At 48.2% G+C, this 18640-nt stretch overlaps 1 protein-coding gene across 6 annotated transcripts in view; it reads left to right on the forward strand.

Annotated features, from left to right (window-relative positions):
• LOC147901524 (putative GPI-anchored protein At1g61900) overlaps window positions 1-14669 on the forward strand; it is a 45811-nt gene extending 31142 nt beyond the window's left edge. For all 6 annotated transcript variants that reach the window (XM_087374755.1, XM_087374753.1, XM_087374754.1 and 3 more), the window contains 3 exons: window positions 14039-14179; window positions 14317-14364; window positions 14458-14669. In XM_087374755.1, coding sequence (XP_087230881.1) covers window positions 14039-14179; window positions 14317-14364; window positions 14458-14519 — 251 coding nt within the window. In that variant the 3' untranslated portion in view covers window positions 14520-14669. The remainder of the gene's footprint in view (window positions 1-14038; window positions 14180-14316; window positions 14365-14457) is intronic.
• Window positions 14670-18640: the final 3971 nt, after the last annotated feature.

Here is an 18640-nt window from a genome sequence, read left to right on the forward strand (position 1 = left end):
TTCAGTGTCCTCTCTCAACAGAGGAGGATTTCTGGTTGTTTTTTATGATGATAAGTGCGCAGTCAAAGACAAAGAGAATGACTATGATTTGATGTTGTTTGGCACTTTGTATCGAGGTCTTTTTCAGCTTGATTTATATGAAAAAGATCCGATCTTGCATTAGCAGTGAGCACTCCCACTGCTGTGATGCAGAATGCGCAGTTATGGCAGGCCAGGTATGGGCACATGAGCTATGGCATCTTAATGACACTTCAGAGGCATGATATGGTTGATGCATTGCCTCCTTTAGAGTCGCCTCCTCCTCATGCATGTGAAGGTTGCATCCTTGGCAAGATGCATAGACTTCCCTTCAAGAAGGATGGTGCAGTGAAAACTACACGTAAATTACAGCTCATTCATAGTGATGTCTGCGGTCCCATGAGGACTCCGGCTTTTGGTGGTTATCTCTATTATGTTACATTCATAGATGACTTCACCAATTACACTTGGGTCTATGGTCTTAAGGAAAAATCAGAAGTGTTTATGCATTTCAAACACTTTGTGGCTATGGTTGAGAATGAGACAGGACTCAAGGTGTAGATACTTCGCACAGATAGAGGGGGGGAGTATATGTCTCATGAGTTTAAGGCATTTTTTAAGGAGAAAGGCATCGCGCATCAACTTACAGTGAGGCTTACATCTCAACAAAATGGCAAAGCTGAGCGCAAGAATCGCACTCTTATGGAGATGGATAGATGCTTGCTTACCAGTAAAAAGTTGCCTCACAGGTTTTGGCTTGAAGGCCTCATGTGTGCAAACTATGTTTTGAATCGGGCTCCCACAAAGGCTTTGAAGACAATTACTCCCTATGAGGCATGGCACTTCAGATCCGATCTTGGATTATCAGTGAGCACTCCCACTGTTGCGATGCAGAATGCGGAGTTATGGCATGCCAGGTATGGGCACATGAGCTATGGCAGCTTAATGACACTTCAGAGACATGATATGGTTGATGCATTGTCTCCTTTAAAGTCACCTCCTCCTCATGCATTTGAAGGTTGCATCCTTGGCAAGATGCATAGACTTCCCTTCAAGAAGGATGGTGTAGTGAAAGCTACACGGAAATTACAGCTTATTCACAGTGATGTGTGCGGTCCCATGAGGACACCTGCTTTTGGGGGTTATCTTTCTTTTGTTACATTCATAGATGACTTAACCAACTACACTTGGGTCTATGGTCTCAAGGCAAAATCAGAAGTGTTTATGCATTTCAAACACTTTGTGGCTATGCTTGAGAATGAGGCAGGACTCAAGGTGCAGATACTTCGCACAGATCGAGGGGGAGAGTATATGTCTCATGAATTTGAGGCATTTTTGAAGGAGAAAGGTATCACGCATCAGCTTACAGTGAGGCTTACACCTCAACAGAATGGCAAAGCTGAGCGGAAGAATCGCACTGCCATGGAGATGGATAGATGCATGCTTACAAGTAAGCAGTTGCCTCACAGATTTTGGCTTGAAGGCCTCATGTGTGGCAACTATATTTTAAATTGGGCTCCTACAAAGGCTTTGAAGACAATCACTCCCTATGAGGCATGGCATGGGAGAAAGCCTTGAGTGGACCATTTCAGAGTTTTTGGTTGCGTTGCATATGCCCACGTGCCTGTGGAGTTTCGACACAAGTTGTTAGATAAGGCACTTAAATGCATTTTTGTGGGATATATTTCACAAAGCAAAGGCTATCGTCTCTACAATCCTACTACACACAAGATTTTTGTTATTAGAGATGTTATATTCTCTGAAAATTCAGCACATACACATGCTGAATTTCAGATTCCAGCTTCTTCAGATGATGTGTTTGAGGAGATGCTTCCTATAGCATTTGGTTCCCCGCTGAAAATCAGAATTTACAGCAACCTCCTCTTGATCCACATGCCCCGATTCAGCCACCGGCTGATTTTGTACCTCCACAGGGTGTGGATGTAGTTGTCAGGCAAGAAATTCAAGAGATACACGCAGCCAAAACAGTCCCGAATTGGTTGCTATAGACTCTCAGGGAGAGTAGGCTTGAGGCCCCATTGCTTGGAAGAACTCGTAGTGTAGTAAGGCACGCAGGGGGAGCTCTTTCAGTTGAGACAGCTTATGCAGGGACTCTTCTTGATGAAGAGGAGCCTGACTCTTTTGAAGAAGCAAAGGATAATGCGGATTGGATGCATGCCATGCACAATGAGTTGAAGTCCATAGAGAAAAATCAGACTTGGGATGTTGTGGATTTGCCACCAAGTAAACATGTCATAAAAAAGAAAGCCAGATGAGTCTATTGACAGGTACAAGGCATGGCTGGTTGCCAAAGGCTATGCACAGAAGAGGGCATAGATTATGAGGAGACTTTTGCTCCTACATCCCGGATGACCACCATATGGCCAGTTATTGCAATGGCTGCAAATTTTGTGTGGAATGTCCATCAGTTGGACATAAAAACAGCTTTCATTAATGGGGACTTGCACGAAGAGGTTTATGTCAAGCAACCTCGTGGATTTGAACTTTCTGGCAATGCACTTCAGGTTTGCAAGCTTAACAAAGCTTTATATGGGCTGAAACAAGCCCCACGTGCATGGTATGCCAAGATAGATGCATTCCTGGCAAGTAAGGGATTACACAATAGTCCCACGGAAAGCACCCTCTACATGAAGAAGGATGGGGGGGATATTTTGTTCATCATTCTTTATGTAGATGACATGCTGCTCACGGGGTCAAATGAGGATATAATTGCAGATTTCAAAGCTGAGTTGAAAGCTGAATCTGGGCATGTTAAATTTTTATTTGGGGATCCAATTTATACATGACAAGCATGGCATCGTTATGTCTCAATCCAAGTATGTGCAGAAGCTCTTGGATAGGTTCAACATGCATGATTGTAAGCCTATTGCCACTCCAATGGATCCGGGGCTGAAGCTTACTATGTATGATGGAGGTGAATCAATGGATGTCACACTTTACAGCCAAGTTGTTGGATGCCTCTTATACTTGTGCAATACCAGGCTTGATATTCAGTATGAGTATCTCAGGTGAGTAGATATATGCACAGCCCAAAGACAACACGTTGGCAGGCTGTAAAACGCATCTTCAGATATTTGCAAGGCACAAAGTCTTTTGGCTTAAAAAACAAACTTTCCTGGCTCCTGCGAGCCCTCCTTCCCTCGCCATAGCCTACCTCCCTACTCCCCTCGCCCGCCTTGCCTGCGACCCCGCCTCGCCCGCCTCGCCCGTCGCCTTGCGCCCTCCCCTCGCCTCGCCTTGCGCCCTCCCCACCTCGCTTGCACCCTCGCTTCGGCCGCCTCACCCGCCTCGCCCACCCTCGCCTCGCCTCGACCGCCTCGCCGCGTCCGCCTCACCTCGCTCGCCTCACCGCCTCACCTCGCCCGCCTCACCTCGCCCGCCTCGCCTCGCCGTGCCCGCCTCACCCGTCTCGCCTTGCCCTCACCTCGCCCGCCTCACCGCGCCCGCCAGCCTCGCCACCGCGCCTTCCTTCACCTCGCCATGCCCTCGCCTCGGCCCTCCGCCCTCGCCTCCGCCCTCCGCCCTCCGCTCTTTCCACGCCCTTGCCTCCGCACTCGCCTTCGCCCCTCACCCCCGCCTTCGCCTCGCCCTTGCATTCGCCTTCGCCCCCACCTTCGCCCACGTCTCTCTTCGCCTTCGCCCTCGTCCTCGCCACGCTCGCCGATTCCTCATCCACACCCAGGCTCCACCCTCGTCTAACTCCTTCCCCTTTTTGGTGGCAGCCTCTTCCTCATCGGAGTTCTCGCAGTTTGTCTTGGCGGTATGGCGGCTCCCTGCTCGGAACCGGAGGCCCAGTCGGACCCCCCCTCTCCAGAAGCCTACCGTGGATCTTGACAGAGCAACAATCGTCCCGGGTACAACAGGTTGCCAATGACTTTGCCCACCCTTCAGTCTATGGCAGAGCCATTGGACACTCTCCCTCCAGACCAGCCATTAGGGATTGGCTTCAATCCACGCTTATGCTAGAGGATAGCCACATCGAGGAGGTGACCCTTATGGGAAGGGGCATCTTTTGGCTTAAACTCTCCACTACGAAAGCTGCGAGCAACCTGATTGCTGGTTCCCCCACATCGGTGGATGGAAAGATCATCATGATAGTTCCTTGGTACCGAGGATTCAGTGCAGCGGACTTTCATGCTCGTTTCAGCATACCTCGCCATCCAGTGACGCTAGTATTTCCAGGCCTTGCTGCTGAGTTGCGGCCGATAGTCAGGGACCTGGGTTCCCACTTTGGCTGGGTGATGCATGACACTTTTGTCGACGCGGTCGCTGCGGCAGGAGCTCCCAGAGTCCGTGTGGCCGTGGCAGATCCTGCGTCCCTCCCTACAGTGATTGAGATTGTGACAGATGCTGGCAGCATTACTCAGAGCATGGTAGTCATAGGTCAGCTTGGCTAGTGCCTGAAGTGTCATGGCTTTGGGCACTTGGCTGTTGCTTGTCCGCGCTTCTCCAGCTCCTCTCGGTCCCCCCCGTTCCCCCCCCGCAGCCCCCTCCCCCTCCCTCCAGGCAGCCACGTCAGGAAGAGCAGAGGCAGCCGGAGTCCGGTCCAGAGGTGGTTGGCGGCTGGACCGAGGTCAGAAGGAAAAGAGGAAAGAATAAGAAGCCTTCTGACAAAAGCAAGGAGGCAGAGGTTACCCAGCCGGCAGCAGCGCCTCAGAGACCTGACAGGCAGCTGCCCCAGGGTCCAGGGAGAGCTTCTTCTTCGGTTGTAGCCCGCCCTCCGCAGCCTCAGGTCCCCCTCTCTCCCGATCCCCAGCTCCCCCCCACCCAGCCCCAGCCCCTACCCCAGCCGCAGTCTCCTTCCGACCCGCAACATCAGCCCCCGCCTCTTCCTCTTCAACCCCCGCCTCTTCCCCAGTCCCATCCCTCCTCCCCCGCCTCTCTCAGCTCTTCTGCAGTGTCAGCTTCACCGGTGGTTTCTCAGCCGCGTGAAGCCTCCACTCTCCCACCTCCGCCCCCCCCGCTAGTTGCTTCCGTGGAGTCGGTGTCGCCTACTCCACAGCCTCCTTTCCCTCCCTCACCCCAGGCAGGACACCCCGAGACTGCACCACCCCTAGAGCAGCCTTCCTTGTCAGCTAGCCCGGCCCCCTCAGTTGCAGATTCTGGCGGGCCTCAGCTCCAGAAGAGAGAGCTTCCTCGCGACTTCTACAGATCCGGTCCCTAGGATTACTTGGACGTGGCCGACCTCGGGACCTTCCCAGCTTGCCTCGACATCAGTATCTTCCTGCTCCGTAAAGGGACGGATGGGAAGATCGCAGCCTTGGCCCCGAAGGATGGACCCAGCTTTGCCTTCACTTTTCTCAGCGACGGCACCGAGATTTGGATAGACGACTCGGTCTGGGAGGCTCTTTGAGAGCAGACGCATGCTTAGATCTGCTCCTGGATAGGCCCGACCGGTGGACAGCTTCTCGAGACTCAGTGATCCGAGGGTGACGTGCGCCTGCGGTGGCGATGCGCCGCCAAGCGTTTCAGACTGATTGTGATCCTCAGGCCCCCTCTATCGTGGCCCCTTCCCCAGGATGTCAGAGCATGGACACCACAGAAACTTCGTGCCTTTTACGGGATGACTACTTCAGAGATCTCGAGTTAGCTCGAGAAAGCGTTTGTCCATGGCACCAAAGGCCTCACGCCTTTACTAAAAGTTTTGAAGAACGGGCAGGATGACCCCGCCTCCCCCTCCAAACCCTCACAGAAGCGTCAGCGACTTCATTGCGAACTACCAGCCTCTTCCTCGACCTTGGCCACGAGCAGACAGTTGTTCGCAGCCTACCAGTCCTCATCATGAGCTTACACCTTGTCTCCTGGAACGTGAACGGGTTTCATTCTTCTGGCACCTGTGGTCCTAGGAAGCTCATCTTGAGACAGGAACTTCAACCAGCAGTGATTGGTCGATTGGATATACTCTTGCTCCAGGAGCATAAGCTTTCAGTGGCTCATACCCGTAGCTACCGGAAGATCCTCCCTGGACGCTCACACACTTATTGGGAGCCCTCGATCGGTGCACAGGGGAGGAGTGGCGGTGTTTGCACTTCCGTTTGCGAGTCGGTTGCCCAGGTAGTTTTTGGCCATGGTACGTTGATCCCAGGCCGTGCACTTTGGGTTGGCCTAGAGTTGGAGGGCTCCAAAATAGGAATCCTCAACATCTATGCACCCACAGACCTCCGACGCAGAGCCACCTTCTGGAGGACTCTCACAGAGATTCTCCCAGACATGGATTCGTGGATTGTTGGAGGTGACTTCAACAATTTGGAGACTTTGTAGGACGAGCAGGGCAGAGGACCAGAGTTTACAGGTATAGCTCAGGCAGAGCAGTCCGCTTGGGACTCCTTTCTCTTCACGACAGGAGGTAGGGACAGCTGGAGAGACCCGTCCTTCCGCCGATGGCACGGGAGCTTAGACTTCTCATGGGGCTTCCGCAGGGAAGGGGGCAGACTTCTGGAGAGATTGGACAGATTTTTTATCAGTGATTTGGCCATCAGCAGAGGTGGTCAGGTGGGTGTAGTGCCAGGGACGACGCTCTCCGACCACGCGCCAGTGCTCTTATCACTAGACTCGGCGGCTCAGTCCCTTCCTCCCCGTTCGTGCAGGATTCCTGATTCCATCTTCTCTAGGGAGGAGGTGCGCAGTAGTATCAGTAGCCTTTGGGACAGAGATTGGGACAGATGCGTGGATCTGGTAGAGTCGGTGGCGCAGGCTCTACAGGAGTCCAGCCAGATTTGCCAGCTCGCAGCCCTTCAGGTTCGCCAGGAGTGGTGGGGCAGAGAGAGAGCTCTTCGTAGGGACCTCGCCTCCATTCAGCGGTTCCAGCAGGCAGCTCCGGGTTCGGAGGAGCTTCGGATCCAGGCCCTTAGAGCCAGAGCCCTTCTTGAGGAGACTCTCCAACGTCGCTCAGAGTTTTCTTATCATGCCTCTCTCTCCTACTGGGCTCGGAAGGGCGACCGGATGAGCAAAGAGTTCTTCAGGACGCATGGCCAGAGGGCAGCAAGTGACCAGCTCCGGAGTCTTAGGACAGCGGAGGGGCACATCATTACGGACCAAGAAGAGGTCTTGGGGCTGGCTACCGACTTCTACAGGACTCTTTTCCAGCAGGAGCAGCTTGCCCCCCCCGCACTAGACGTTCCTGCGAGGAGGTGTGGAGGCACATTCCGACCCTTGTTCAGCCCAGCATGCAGGCGACGCTGATGGCTCGCACTTAGCCATCCTACTTCTCGACTTTGAGAAGGCCTACGATCGAGTGGACTGGTTCTTCCTGGAGGGTACTTTGGAGAGACTTGGATTCCCAGTAGGATGGATTCAGGGTATCTCAGCGTTATACAGGACAGCTTCCAGCAGGGTCATCATCGGCGGCAGGATGGGAGCGATTTCAATTGGAGAGATCTGTGCGTCAGGGTTGCCCCCTCGCTCCTTACCTGTTTCTCTTCTTCGCCGAGGCGATGACATACTATCTTCGGGCGAGGTCGACAGGGATCCGGGGTATTCGCCTTCCCATCAGGGAGGACACGGAGCTCCTGGACTCGGAGTATGCAGATGACACAGCGCTGTATGTTCAGGATGATGAGATGATGCTGGAGAGGGTGAGGCTGGCCTTAGAGGTCTTCTGCTCGGCAGCCGGTGCGAAAATCAACTGGAACAAATCAGTCGGTTTTCTCATAAACCTTGGGGCATGCTCACAGTGGAGGAGGTTTTTGGGCTTCAAATGGATCCCGCGGGGGCAGACTACTAGATATCTCGGCTTTCAGGTCGGCCTGGACATCATGCCAGCTCAACAGTTTCTCCCGGTGCTAGATTCCATACGACGGAAGCTGGCTTTCTGGAGCACTGCTAAGCTCTCTCTTGCAGGTCGTGCTCTTGTAGTCAACCAGGTTCTCCTGGCCCGTCTCAGTCTATTCCAGTCCCCTCCTAGCAGTCAGGAGGAGATCGATCGCCAGCCGCTCATCTGGAACGATCAGGTCAGAGATACCTTGGGCCTTCAGCTGGGGGAGAGGTCACATATCTCGTGGGACGGCTGGATGCGGGGGCCAGTCCGATCCCTTCGAGTTTGAAGGGACACTTACAGACATTTGGAGACCGTTGCTCTAGCAGCCACAGCCGGAGGTGTCCGTGGAGCTCAGGCGAGATGCACAGAGATAGATGGAGCGATTCCTGCTGGTTGGTTGGTTCCACCCGAGACTCAGATCCTCATGCCTGGTGATGCCCGTTGGCTTGGACAGTTCACCCCCCGTGGCATCTCACTGGTGGTTGCAGGCCGGCTGGACGACACCTCTATATCCTTCTTCGCGGTTTTGGGGGGTGGCCGACTCAAGAGAGAGGGTGTGCTCATCGACCCCCTTCTCTCGTGGCAGAGGGTTCGTGTCGTAGGCCTCGTGGGGAAGGTTTGGCGGATCGATCCTAGTATAGAGCAGGATCAGCTGCAGTTATGGCGCCTCTGGCTTTGGGAGGGGCGGGCCCTGTCAGAGCTTGATTGGGACCCAGGTGAGTGGAGATGGCCAGAGGTTGTGGCAGGCTAGGGGCCGACCCCTTTCTTCGCTTACAGCACGAAACTGGGCAGGAGAGTTTTCGGGAGGATGCAGAGTCGACTGCCCACCCAGCGGCCCAGTTGGTATTCTCAAGGTATTTCCAGGCTATTTTTGCAGGCCTTCTGGAAGGCCTTGTGGGAGAGCTGGCGGCCGCGGAAGATTTCCTACTTCCTTTGGCTACTTGCCCATAAGGGTCTTCCAGTGGGGAGTTGGTTGCGGCAGATTGGTCAGGATGGACTTTGTCAGATTTGTCATGAGGACGAGGAGTCACTAAAGCACTGCCTGTGGAGCTGCACTCGCGCCCAGGACGTGTGGAGGTGGGCCTTCGGGATCCTTACTCGCGCTGCTCCGAAGTTACGTTTGATCACCTGGGGCGCGTTCTGCTGGTGCAGCACCACACCTGGCTATCATCAGTTGTTCGAGGCAGGTCCGCAGGACCCTATGTTCCTTATCACACAGTGGCTTGGGGGCCGCTTGAGGGCATCCCGCAGCACTTGGCAGAGGCGGACACAGGTTCTCAGGTGAGGCAGCCAGTCTGGGAGATTATTAGCAGCATCGTCGGATGGCACATTTGGACTTCGCGCTGCGCGCAGATCCTCGGTGGTACCTCTCTTTCGACTGCCCAGGTCATGGCCGACATCTGGTGCGAGATTATCCACACGCTCAGAGGCCAGTGGGACCAGATCCAAGGATTCCCGGGCTGGCCGGGAGAAGCGGAGACACTTCCTCCGAGATTGGGATACGCAGGGCCTCTTCTTCGAGCATACTTCTCAGGGCCTTCAGTGGTGCTACTCACCGCCTCTCTGGCTGTTTATCCACACCCGCCTGATCCCTGCGTGAGAGAGAGCTTTTTGTTTCCACTTAGGGCTGCGTCCGATTTGTGAACGCAGCCCCGTCAGCTGCAAAACTGACTTTTATGTATCTTATTTTTTCGAAGTAATATAATCAGCACTGTTTTTTCGGGGAAAAAAAAAAACAAAGTCTTTTGGCTTGATGTTTCCTAGGGAGGGTGACTTGCAGATGCATGCTTATAGTGATTTAGATTGGGCAGCAATCTACGGTGGCTACTTCCTCATGTGAAGCTGAGTACAGGGCAGCTTTCACAGCGACAATTGAGTGTGATTGTTCACTGATATTCGTCTCATATTGGAGGGTCCTCCTCCTATTCTCACTGATAGTTAGCGTGCTATTGCAGTGGCAAAGAATCCTGTGTTTCATGCTCGCACGAAGAACATTGAGGTTCATTATCATTATGTTAGAGAGAAGTTGCATGCAAGGGAGATCAGTATGATCTATGTGTCTACACATGACAATGTTGGAGACATCTTCACCAAAGCACTTCCACGTAAGAAGTTTGAGGCATTTCGCAGTGCCCTAAACTTATCTCCTTTTGGTGATTGATCACTACCTTGTACACCACATTGGCACTGCAGGAGGGTGTTAGAATTATTATTATATTCTAGGCAGTGGCCAATGTAATGTAATAAGTGTGTTAGGGGCACTTTTCCCTCTTAGAGGTTTTTCCCCCTAACCACGATCTAATCTCTAACCACGGTTAGTGATTAGATAGGGTTGTCACTTAGACAAAACCCTTATCTCTTTCTTTGTACTTCACTTCAGTCACTTCAGTTCAGTACATTTTGGGAGTGAACTACGTTCAACTCACTCTCCATCTTGCTCACTCTTGCTCTCTTGCATTTTCACACTTTTTTGTACAAAGAATTTAGAATCCTGGAAGAGATAGGCCCACCATATCCCAAATGTAGCAGTTTCAGTCTGGATTGCCCTCTTACATTTAAGTAAAGCATGTGTATTTGAGTTCTGTTCTTCATTAGTATCTTGCATCTTGGGGTGAATCGTCCGATGCGGAGTAATGTTGGCATTAAGCAAGCAACCTACCTCTACTTTTCTAGCATGGTCAAAGGTTATCATGAAGGGATAACCTTGCTCGTGACACCAAGTCCATGAGATAAAAGACCGGGAAGTAAAGCACGTGTATTGGAGTTCCGCTCTGTATTTTTTATCTTGTGTCTCAGGGTGAATCTTTTGCTGCAGAGTAGTGTTGTCCTTGAGCAAGCAACCTTCGTCTACTTTTCTAACACTCCGAGTCACTGAAACCCCTGAAGGCCCGCAGACTGAAGGATTGATAGCACAGATATCTTTCTGTAGCTCTCAGCAATAGCAACATTCCTTGATTGCAGTTTTATCCAGCACCCTTTTGCTGGATGTGTTTTGCTCTGTTTTAAAAACGTTTTCCCACGCTTGTAAAATTGAGGAGTTCTTCTTTCTACTCTGCTGTATATTCTGAGTGGACTTTCAGCGAGTGCATGCACCTAACTTGTGTGAAAGATTGGTGGGGGCTTGAGATCGTTCTGCTGCAGGTTACTGTTCAGTAGACCATTCAAATCTAATAAGATTACCTCTTATCACCCCGGAGATGTGGAGTTGTGTCCTGCTGGGCAAGTTTATTGTGTGTGGCCTCACCTTGAAAGCTCCTACTGGTCCCACAAAATCTAAAGCCCCAATGCTCTTTGATAGTAAGAGGGTTATGATTGAGACGATTTGGTCGAGGGTCCTACGTGTTGACATGCGTATATGTCACTTTTGTTTAGAATTATTATTATATTCTAGGCAGTGGCCAATGTAATGTAATAAGTGTGTTAGGGGCACTTTTCCCTCTTAGAGGTTTTTCCCCCTAACCACGGTCTAATCTCTAACTACAGTTAGTGATTAGATAGGGTTTTGTCACTTAGACAAAACTCTTATCTCTTTCTTTGTACTTCACTTCAGTCACTTCAGTTCAGTACATTTTGGGAGTGAACTACGTTCAGCTCACTCTCCATCTTGCTCACTCTTGCTCTCTTGCATTTTCTCACAGTTGGTATCAGAGCACTTCCTTCCCAGACCTGCTCCCTGCTCCTTGCTCTTCTCTTCCAGCTCCCACATTCGCCAAGCTCCATCATCTGTACAGTCCATACAACTGTATGGATTCCGCACCAGCGCTTGCTCCCGGCCAAACACATGGCACATGCGCAGAATTCCGTCTGTACAGCCCGGTATGATTGTACGGATTTTCGTACCTACGTGTCAGCTCTGTACGACCGTACGGCTCAGATTCCGTACAACTGCACCATCAAGTCTGTACAGTCGTCCGTACACTATACGGATTCCGTATTGGCAGATTCGTCCATACAGGCACCAGAGTTGTGACTGGCACAAACAGCTGCAATGGCGAGTTGCAGGATAAGCACAACTGAAGTGAGAGCTGCGGTAAGACTTGAGGGAGCTACACATCGAGGTGGAGTTGTTGGCAGCATCACACGGGCAGGTGGAGGAGCTGCTTGAACTGTTGCAAGAGTAAGCAGCGCTTCCAACAGCTTGATACAGCTGTGATCTGGTTGCGGGAGTGTCAAATGAGCTGCGCCAGCAGCAATAGTGCATTCCAACAGCTTGATACAGCTGTGATCTGGTTGCGGGAGTGTCAAATGAGCTGCGCCAGCAGCAATAGTGCATTCCAAGTTGGTGTGGAGCTGCGTGGAAGCTGCAGCAGGTCGTGGTTCTACTGATTGAGCAGCTGGAGAGCTGAGTCGAGCTGCAAGGGAGCGAGCTGAACTTTGAGTTGGAGGGCAATGGGCGGCAGGTGCACGGGGGGAGAGGCGGGTCAGATCAATCCTGCTGTTGGATGCAATGGAATGGAAGACAACAAGCTGAGAATGCAGACTTTTGCAAATGGATAGAGTGAAAGTGCAAGTGAGAGGTCATATAGACCCAAGTACAACACCCTAGTGTCCTAGGTGTACCAAGTGTCCTACCTAGATGTCCTAGGTGTCCCAAGTGGACCAAATGTCCTAACTGGGCCCTAAGTAGCCTACAAGGCCATATCAGGGATAAAGTGGCAACAATGCCTCTGTTCTGATGAACATGGAGGGAAGATCCCCGAGCTTGATCTATGCATCAACCTGTTGATGAGTCTGTCGTGTCCTTGTTCTGGGCCTTGGCTAAAATGCCTCTGTTCTGATGAACATGGAGGGAAGATCCCTGAGCTTGATCTGTGCATTGACCTGTTGATGAGTCTGTTGTGTCCTTGTTCTGGGCCTTGGCTACCCCGTTCCCCTAGGGCCTGCTGGTCCGTGGTATTTGGCTGAAAAAACTCAATGATCACACTTGGGGTGGAATTTGATCGAGCATGTTGATCCCCTCTATGCTCCCTAAGCAGATGGTCTTTTCGCCAAACATCTGTGATCTTGGTAAGATAGGAGGCTGGAAAGGGGCCCTGAAAAAATAGCGGTAACGACCTCGGATCTCCTAGTATATAGAGCAAATTGCTCCTCTAGCTCAATCTCTTGTAGATCACATAGAGTGCAGATGTGACTCTCTCTAGATATGCCCTCAGCACGCACACTGTGAATGTGCAATCAGTGTGGCAAAATACGGACCTATCCGATCGAAATCCTCAAAGAGTAGGGGGGGTGGATCCGTGTATAGCCTGGTGGGTCGATGAAGTCCTCCTTTGATATCGGTAAGTAGTGGTCTCTATATAGAAGCTGAGCTTCACAAGAAGCGTGCATGGGGCTAACTAGTCCTAAATGTGTGTAGGTGTAAGAGATTCTCCCCAATAATCTGGTTAGCCTTGTAATAAGTGAGTGGAACAGAAGAGGTCTTAAGGCTTTACCGAAAGGGTGGTAATCTGTCCATATGGACCCATCTGTGTGTATGTGCATAGCAACATCTCTGATCGCCCCCAGCTGCTGAAGTCATAGATGGAGAGAGAGAGAGAGAGAGAGAGAGAGAGATCCCCCACCTTTTCTATTTCATGACTTCTGATGGGATGGGACAACATTTCTGCATGGCTAAGTAAGGTCTCTTGTACCGTCTACAATCTTCTTAACCAAGCAAATTGGGAGCTACGTCATAGACATCGGGAAGCACAAAAAGGAATTATCAAAACCTTTGTAGTTAGAAAGCAAATAGTTTGAGTGTTTCACTGATTTCATTGTTTGTGATACTTTCGAGCTGCAACACTACTTAGCTTTATCTGGTTTGTCCCATAGAGTCTCCAAACGACATTAATTCGACGTTCTCATTCCTCTAGGGACCCCTTGTGGTATGGGGGACACCTGCCATGGCTTGAAAGTTGGGCTGTTTCTGGAGTCATCTTGCATCCATTAGCCAAACATGTTGGATCTGGCCAGCTTAGAAATGGCGCAAGTCCAGACCAATATTGAATTGAATGTTATAGATTGCTGTAAAGGAGCCAGCACAGCCCAGAACGTGGCAAGACAGGCCAGAAAATTGAGTTGAAACAGAAGAATGGATCTTGAAAATCGTATTAATTGAGCTTGAAGTGAACAATGAGGAATGCTGCGTGAAGATGATAAATTTTGTTGTCAAATATTTTATCTTCGGGTTTTCAGTCCCAGCTCTGTAGTTTGCGATTGTTGCCAAGATCTAAAACTCACCTCAAGTGCTTGGTTACTGGTCAGGTTGCTTGCTACGTGCGATACCATCTGATGTTGTCTATGATAGGGCATCTGGCATCAGCTTTACATGTGATTTAAATGACAATATCGCTGCCCCTTGGCCTTCATCTTCTTCACAATCATCTTTTCCTCTTTGTGCTGCTTGTGAGTATCGCTATGGTTCTTTGATACTGCACAAATAATTAGGGATTGATAAGCCAAGGATATGAAGGTTTTAAGTAGAGTTTCAGTGAAGGGATTATAGCTAATTTAAGCTAATGCTGAGTGTCTGCGTTGGGCAGTGGACTCACTTCCTGCACTACCAGCATCTCAGACTTCCGGATTTGGGGGTATGCTCTATATTAGCCTTGAAAGAAGGTTCTCATCTTTTAATGGTTTGTGAAATCTGTTTAAGACTGATTAAAGCTACTTTCTGTGGTCAGGATCGGAGAACACTTTGTGGACGACTACTTTCATCCTGCTTTGTGTTCTCGCGTCACTCTAGTCAGAAAATCTGTTGTTTATTATGCATGATTTCCACATTTTCAATTTCAGCTCCTTACGTCTTGAATATTGAGGGGAGAGCTGAAATAGTGTTACAACAGACTATATTTAATGGGTTTCTTTAGAAATTCATATCTTTGTAAAGACCACGGTGGAGTTATATAATCTATTTAAATGCTTTTGAGTATTTCGTAATATAATTTTTTTGCAAGGTTTGTAGGACTGATTGCACGATGAGAAGATAGCGTTACAAAAGATTGGTTACGGAACAATTGTCTAGGCTTTTATTTGAAAGTTGAAATTTGAATTATTATTATTGTTATTGTTATTATAAATTTTAGTGGAACCAATGGTTAAAAAGATAGATGTTTTAATGTAGCAGGTTGTGCAATACTAAATTGATTGCACAATCGTTATTTGAAGTTGTACACATTACCGCTAGAACCAAACTTGTGACTCGCAAATAGTATTCCAAGATGCAAGTGATAAACATAATTTTGATATTTTCAAGCCTACTTTGGAGGTGATGTTTACTAGATATATGAGATATATAATGAGCCTTAGGAAAAAGGATTAAAGATCCCTAGGACATGGGCTAAACATGAAAGGATTTTTATCTACAAGGTTTAGAGGTCGAGGTTTATCATGAGGATAGTATCGGCATGTATTGCTTATCATTAGCAATCTAGAAGCCCAATTTAGGTCTTAATTGGTCCTAATGATTCAGAGAGGATGCATGGAAACATATAGAGGACATACGCATGTGTGATGGTTGATGATAGTGCAACCCATAATTTGTTTAACTTGTCATTAATAAGAAATGAAAGCTCCCCAAAAGCTGAAGTGCACATAAATTTATGGTGCCTTTAGCGCAAGACAAGCACGAAAAGGTTTGGGACACCATAACCTATGGTGTCAAGGTGGAGATCTAAGGGTATTAGGATGTAGTAGATTCCAAATTATGCAACTAGATTGGATAGATGCTATAATGTCTCTATAGTTTGGGGCATACTTTATAGAGGACTTATGAAGCCCTTATATTTGAAAAAGAGGGTTTAGAGATGATAACGTCTTTAAATGATTATTGATAGGATTGCTTTAATGGTTTAGTAATTTGGGATGCTTCAATGGGTTCCTTGAGGGTGCAATCATATTTTGTCAACAATAAACAATTAAACCTTGAGAAATCATGATAAATTAAGGAATCAGACTTAAGCTAATTTGGCAACAAATCTCTAACTCTTTAAACCATGTATAATTACAGGGGATGCACCTTGTATGTTCGCAAGGTTCGTAGTAGCAAACAAAAAAGATGATACTGATGGTTGCAATGGGTGGTGGTATAAAATCTTGTTCATGCCATCAAAATTTGATTGGCAAATAGTGCATCCACATTGTATGTTGAAAACATCTCCACTAAAAGTTGTCGGCTCCATGGATGGTGGCATATGTATATCGTTGATCATCGGCTCCATGGATGATGGCATATGAATATCGTTGAATGATCTCCAAACTTTCCATATATTGTACTAGAGTATCAAACAGTCTCCAACATGGAGCTATCATAGTTGTTAAATCTTTTTGATGCCATGCCAGTCATGGCTCAATATGAGGTTTTTGAGTGGGAAATATCCTACTTCAGATTTCTATTGCCACTCCACTTTTTGATCATGCACATTTGCACGTAAGTCCCCATCACGAGGTGCTTCTAACTAATGAGCACATACTAATTTTTGTGATGTATGGTCTTTGGTTCAAGTCCATCTATTACCATAGTAGATGATGCAAATGCACAACATAATTTTAGCACCAATAGCCATGTAGATTTGTAGGTAAGTCCTCAATGAGGCTCTCACCTATATTGGATTTGAAAAGAGCATATAGGCTTCAAACAAAGAGCAAGGTTGAGAAATCCAAGTGAAGAGGTTAATGGTGAGAAAGAAGTGAAGGGTTTGAAAGGTTCATAGGTGCCAAAGATGTTCTAGGATCTAGAGATGTAGTAAGGTTGAGAAAGGAATGAGTGTACTTTGTTAAAATCTTGTTCTTGCACTTTGTGAAGGAACTTTGAGTCAACTTCTCATCATACATGGATAAACAATGGAGGCCCTAGATTGATATCTCCGGCACATAAAATATACTATATGTTGCATTGGAGGTAGCACATGAATCACTAGAAGAGCAAGTAGAGAAGCTACGAGATCAAAATGTAGCTCATTTTCGAGAGATTTGGCATTGCAGAGTGCGATAAAAAATGAGAGTGCCAAAAAATTTATCATGCCCCTTCGAGGATACTTGAGGACTTTGTCGAACGTGAACTCATGCTCGTGATACTTGAGGACTTTGTCGAACGTGAACTCATGCTCGTGGCAAGAATGCGTCGGCTGGTCCTAAACGCTTACTCATGTGCTGTCGATAGTGTCGACCCACCATGAGAACATTGTGAAGTTTAGCTTTTGTAGGTTGCTTGGGATTTTTCTTTTTTAGCTTTTTTAGAATAAATATCTTAGAAGATTTTTTAATTTAAAAAAACCTATTATGCCTTGACATGTGGCCTCATGAGAGGACAAGGATAAATATCAATTCTCACTAATGTCATAATAAGCATTTGTCAAGAACTATAGTGTCTTTTTATTTCCTTACTAGTTGATGGACCCATGACAAAGCTACACGATTATATTAGTGTTCAATTAAACTATGGAAAGAGCTCAAAGTCATTGGAATAACTCTTGCTTTCTTGTTTTTGAATTGTCTCATGAACCATGAGGAGACTTTTCCTCACTTGGGGTTTTGGATCAAGGAAGGGTAGTTTTTTGGTTTGGTGCTAAAGGAAATGACCAACTAAAGGGAAGAGGATGTCACAAGAAATTTTGTGCATCCATGGTGTAGACTTTGGTAGTGCATAAAGAGAAGCAATTGACACACTACTTGAAACTACTCTCTCTCTCTCTCTCTCTCTCTCTCTCTCTCTCTCTCTCTCTCTCAGCCCGTCTCTCCCATCTCTCCCACCCCGTCTTTCCCGCCTCTCTTAGCCCGTCTCTCCCATCTCTCTCAGCCCGTCTCTCTCATCTCTCCTAGCGAGGTCGTTTCGTTGTTTGCTGTGCTGCTTCTCTTCTCGCTGCCACTGCCACAAAGTTCCTCCAACGTTCATAGCTTCACAGTCGCCACCTTGGGTTTAGTTCAGTTCAATTCAACTAACTTCACCTCGGTTCGTCAATTCAGAGTTCAATTTTTCTAGCACTCCAGTTCATAGACTCCAGGTTGGTGGGCTGAACCCTTGGCCCAACCTTAGGGGTTAGCTTAAGTAGGGGGTACACACACAAGTGTAGGTCACCATGGAATTCCCTAAGGTCAAAGTTTTCGCAACCCTAGCCCCCTCTCTCAAGCCTTCATTTTCTACCATTGCGAAGATACCTTCCCCCTATGCAAAAACATATCAAGGGCAGATGGTTTAATATTGACCCACAAGAGCAAATCTATTACCTTCAGCAAGAGATTAGAGAGCTCAAGCTTCAGCTTACAGCCCTTGGGAGGAAAGTGCAGGATATGGAGAGTAGTGGAAAGGAGGAAATTGTTGCAAAGGCAATACACAAATGTAATGCATCTCCACTTGCACAAATACTTGTCTCCACGGTTCAAGACATGATCACAATCACGTGAGCTCAATCAAGCAAGAAATGGTTGTTGACGCCAGTAACAAAGTCAATAGAGCTGACCTTTATATGAAAGTAAAAAACAAGAAGCTAGAGCACAGAATAAGACGATCTTACACATTGGGGGACTGAAAGAAGGTTGCCTTCATGATGATGATGAGAAAAGCATTGAGGACATAATCATATGCCTTAAGAAGGAAGTACCGCAAATCGAATGGGATGAAAATGATATTTGCAATGTCTGTCAAACTAGCACACAAGCACAGATCTACTGTAGAGGGAATGTAGCAAGATTCAAAATTCTCAGACAAACACATAAGTTGAAGGGTACAAGGATTTGGACATCTGAGGAGCTCACTCCTCTCCAACTCAAACAAAGAAACAATGAACTCACCAAGGTAAAGGAAGCACACAAGGTAGGCAAATGGGTGGTTTATCAAGATGGGCAAGCATTGATTAGGGACTTCAAATC

The sequence above is a fragment of the Dipteris shenzhenensis genome, chromosome 5 (assembly GCF_047967505.1).
Source record: "Dipteris shenzhenensis isolate YYH24624 ecotype China chromosome 5, Dip_SZ_1.0, whole genome shotgun sequence".
Lineage (NCBI taxonomy): Eukaryota > Viridiplantae > Streptophyta > Polypodiopsida > Gleicheniales > Dipteridaceae > Dipteris > Dipteris shenzhenensis.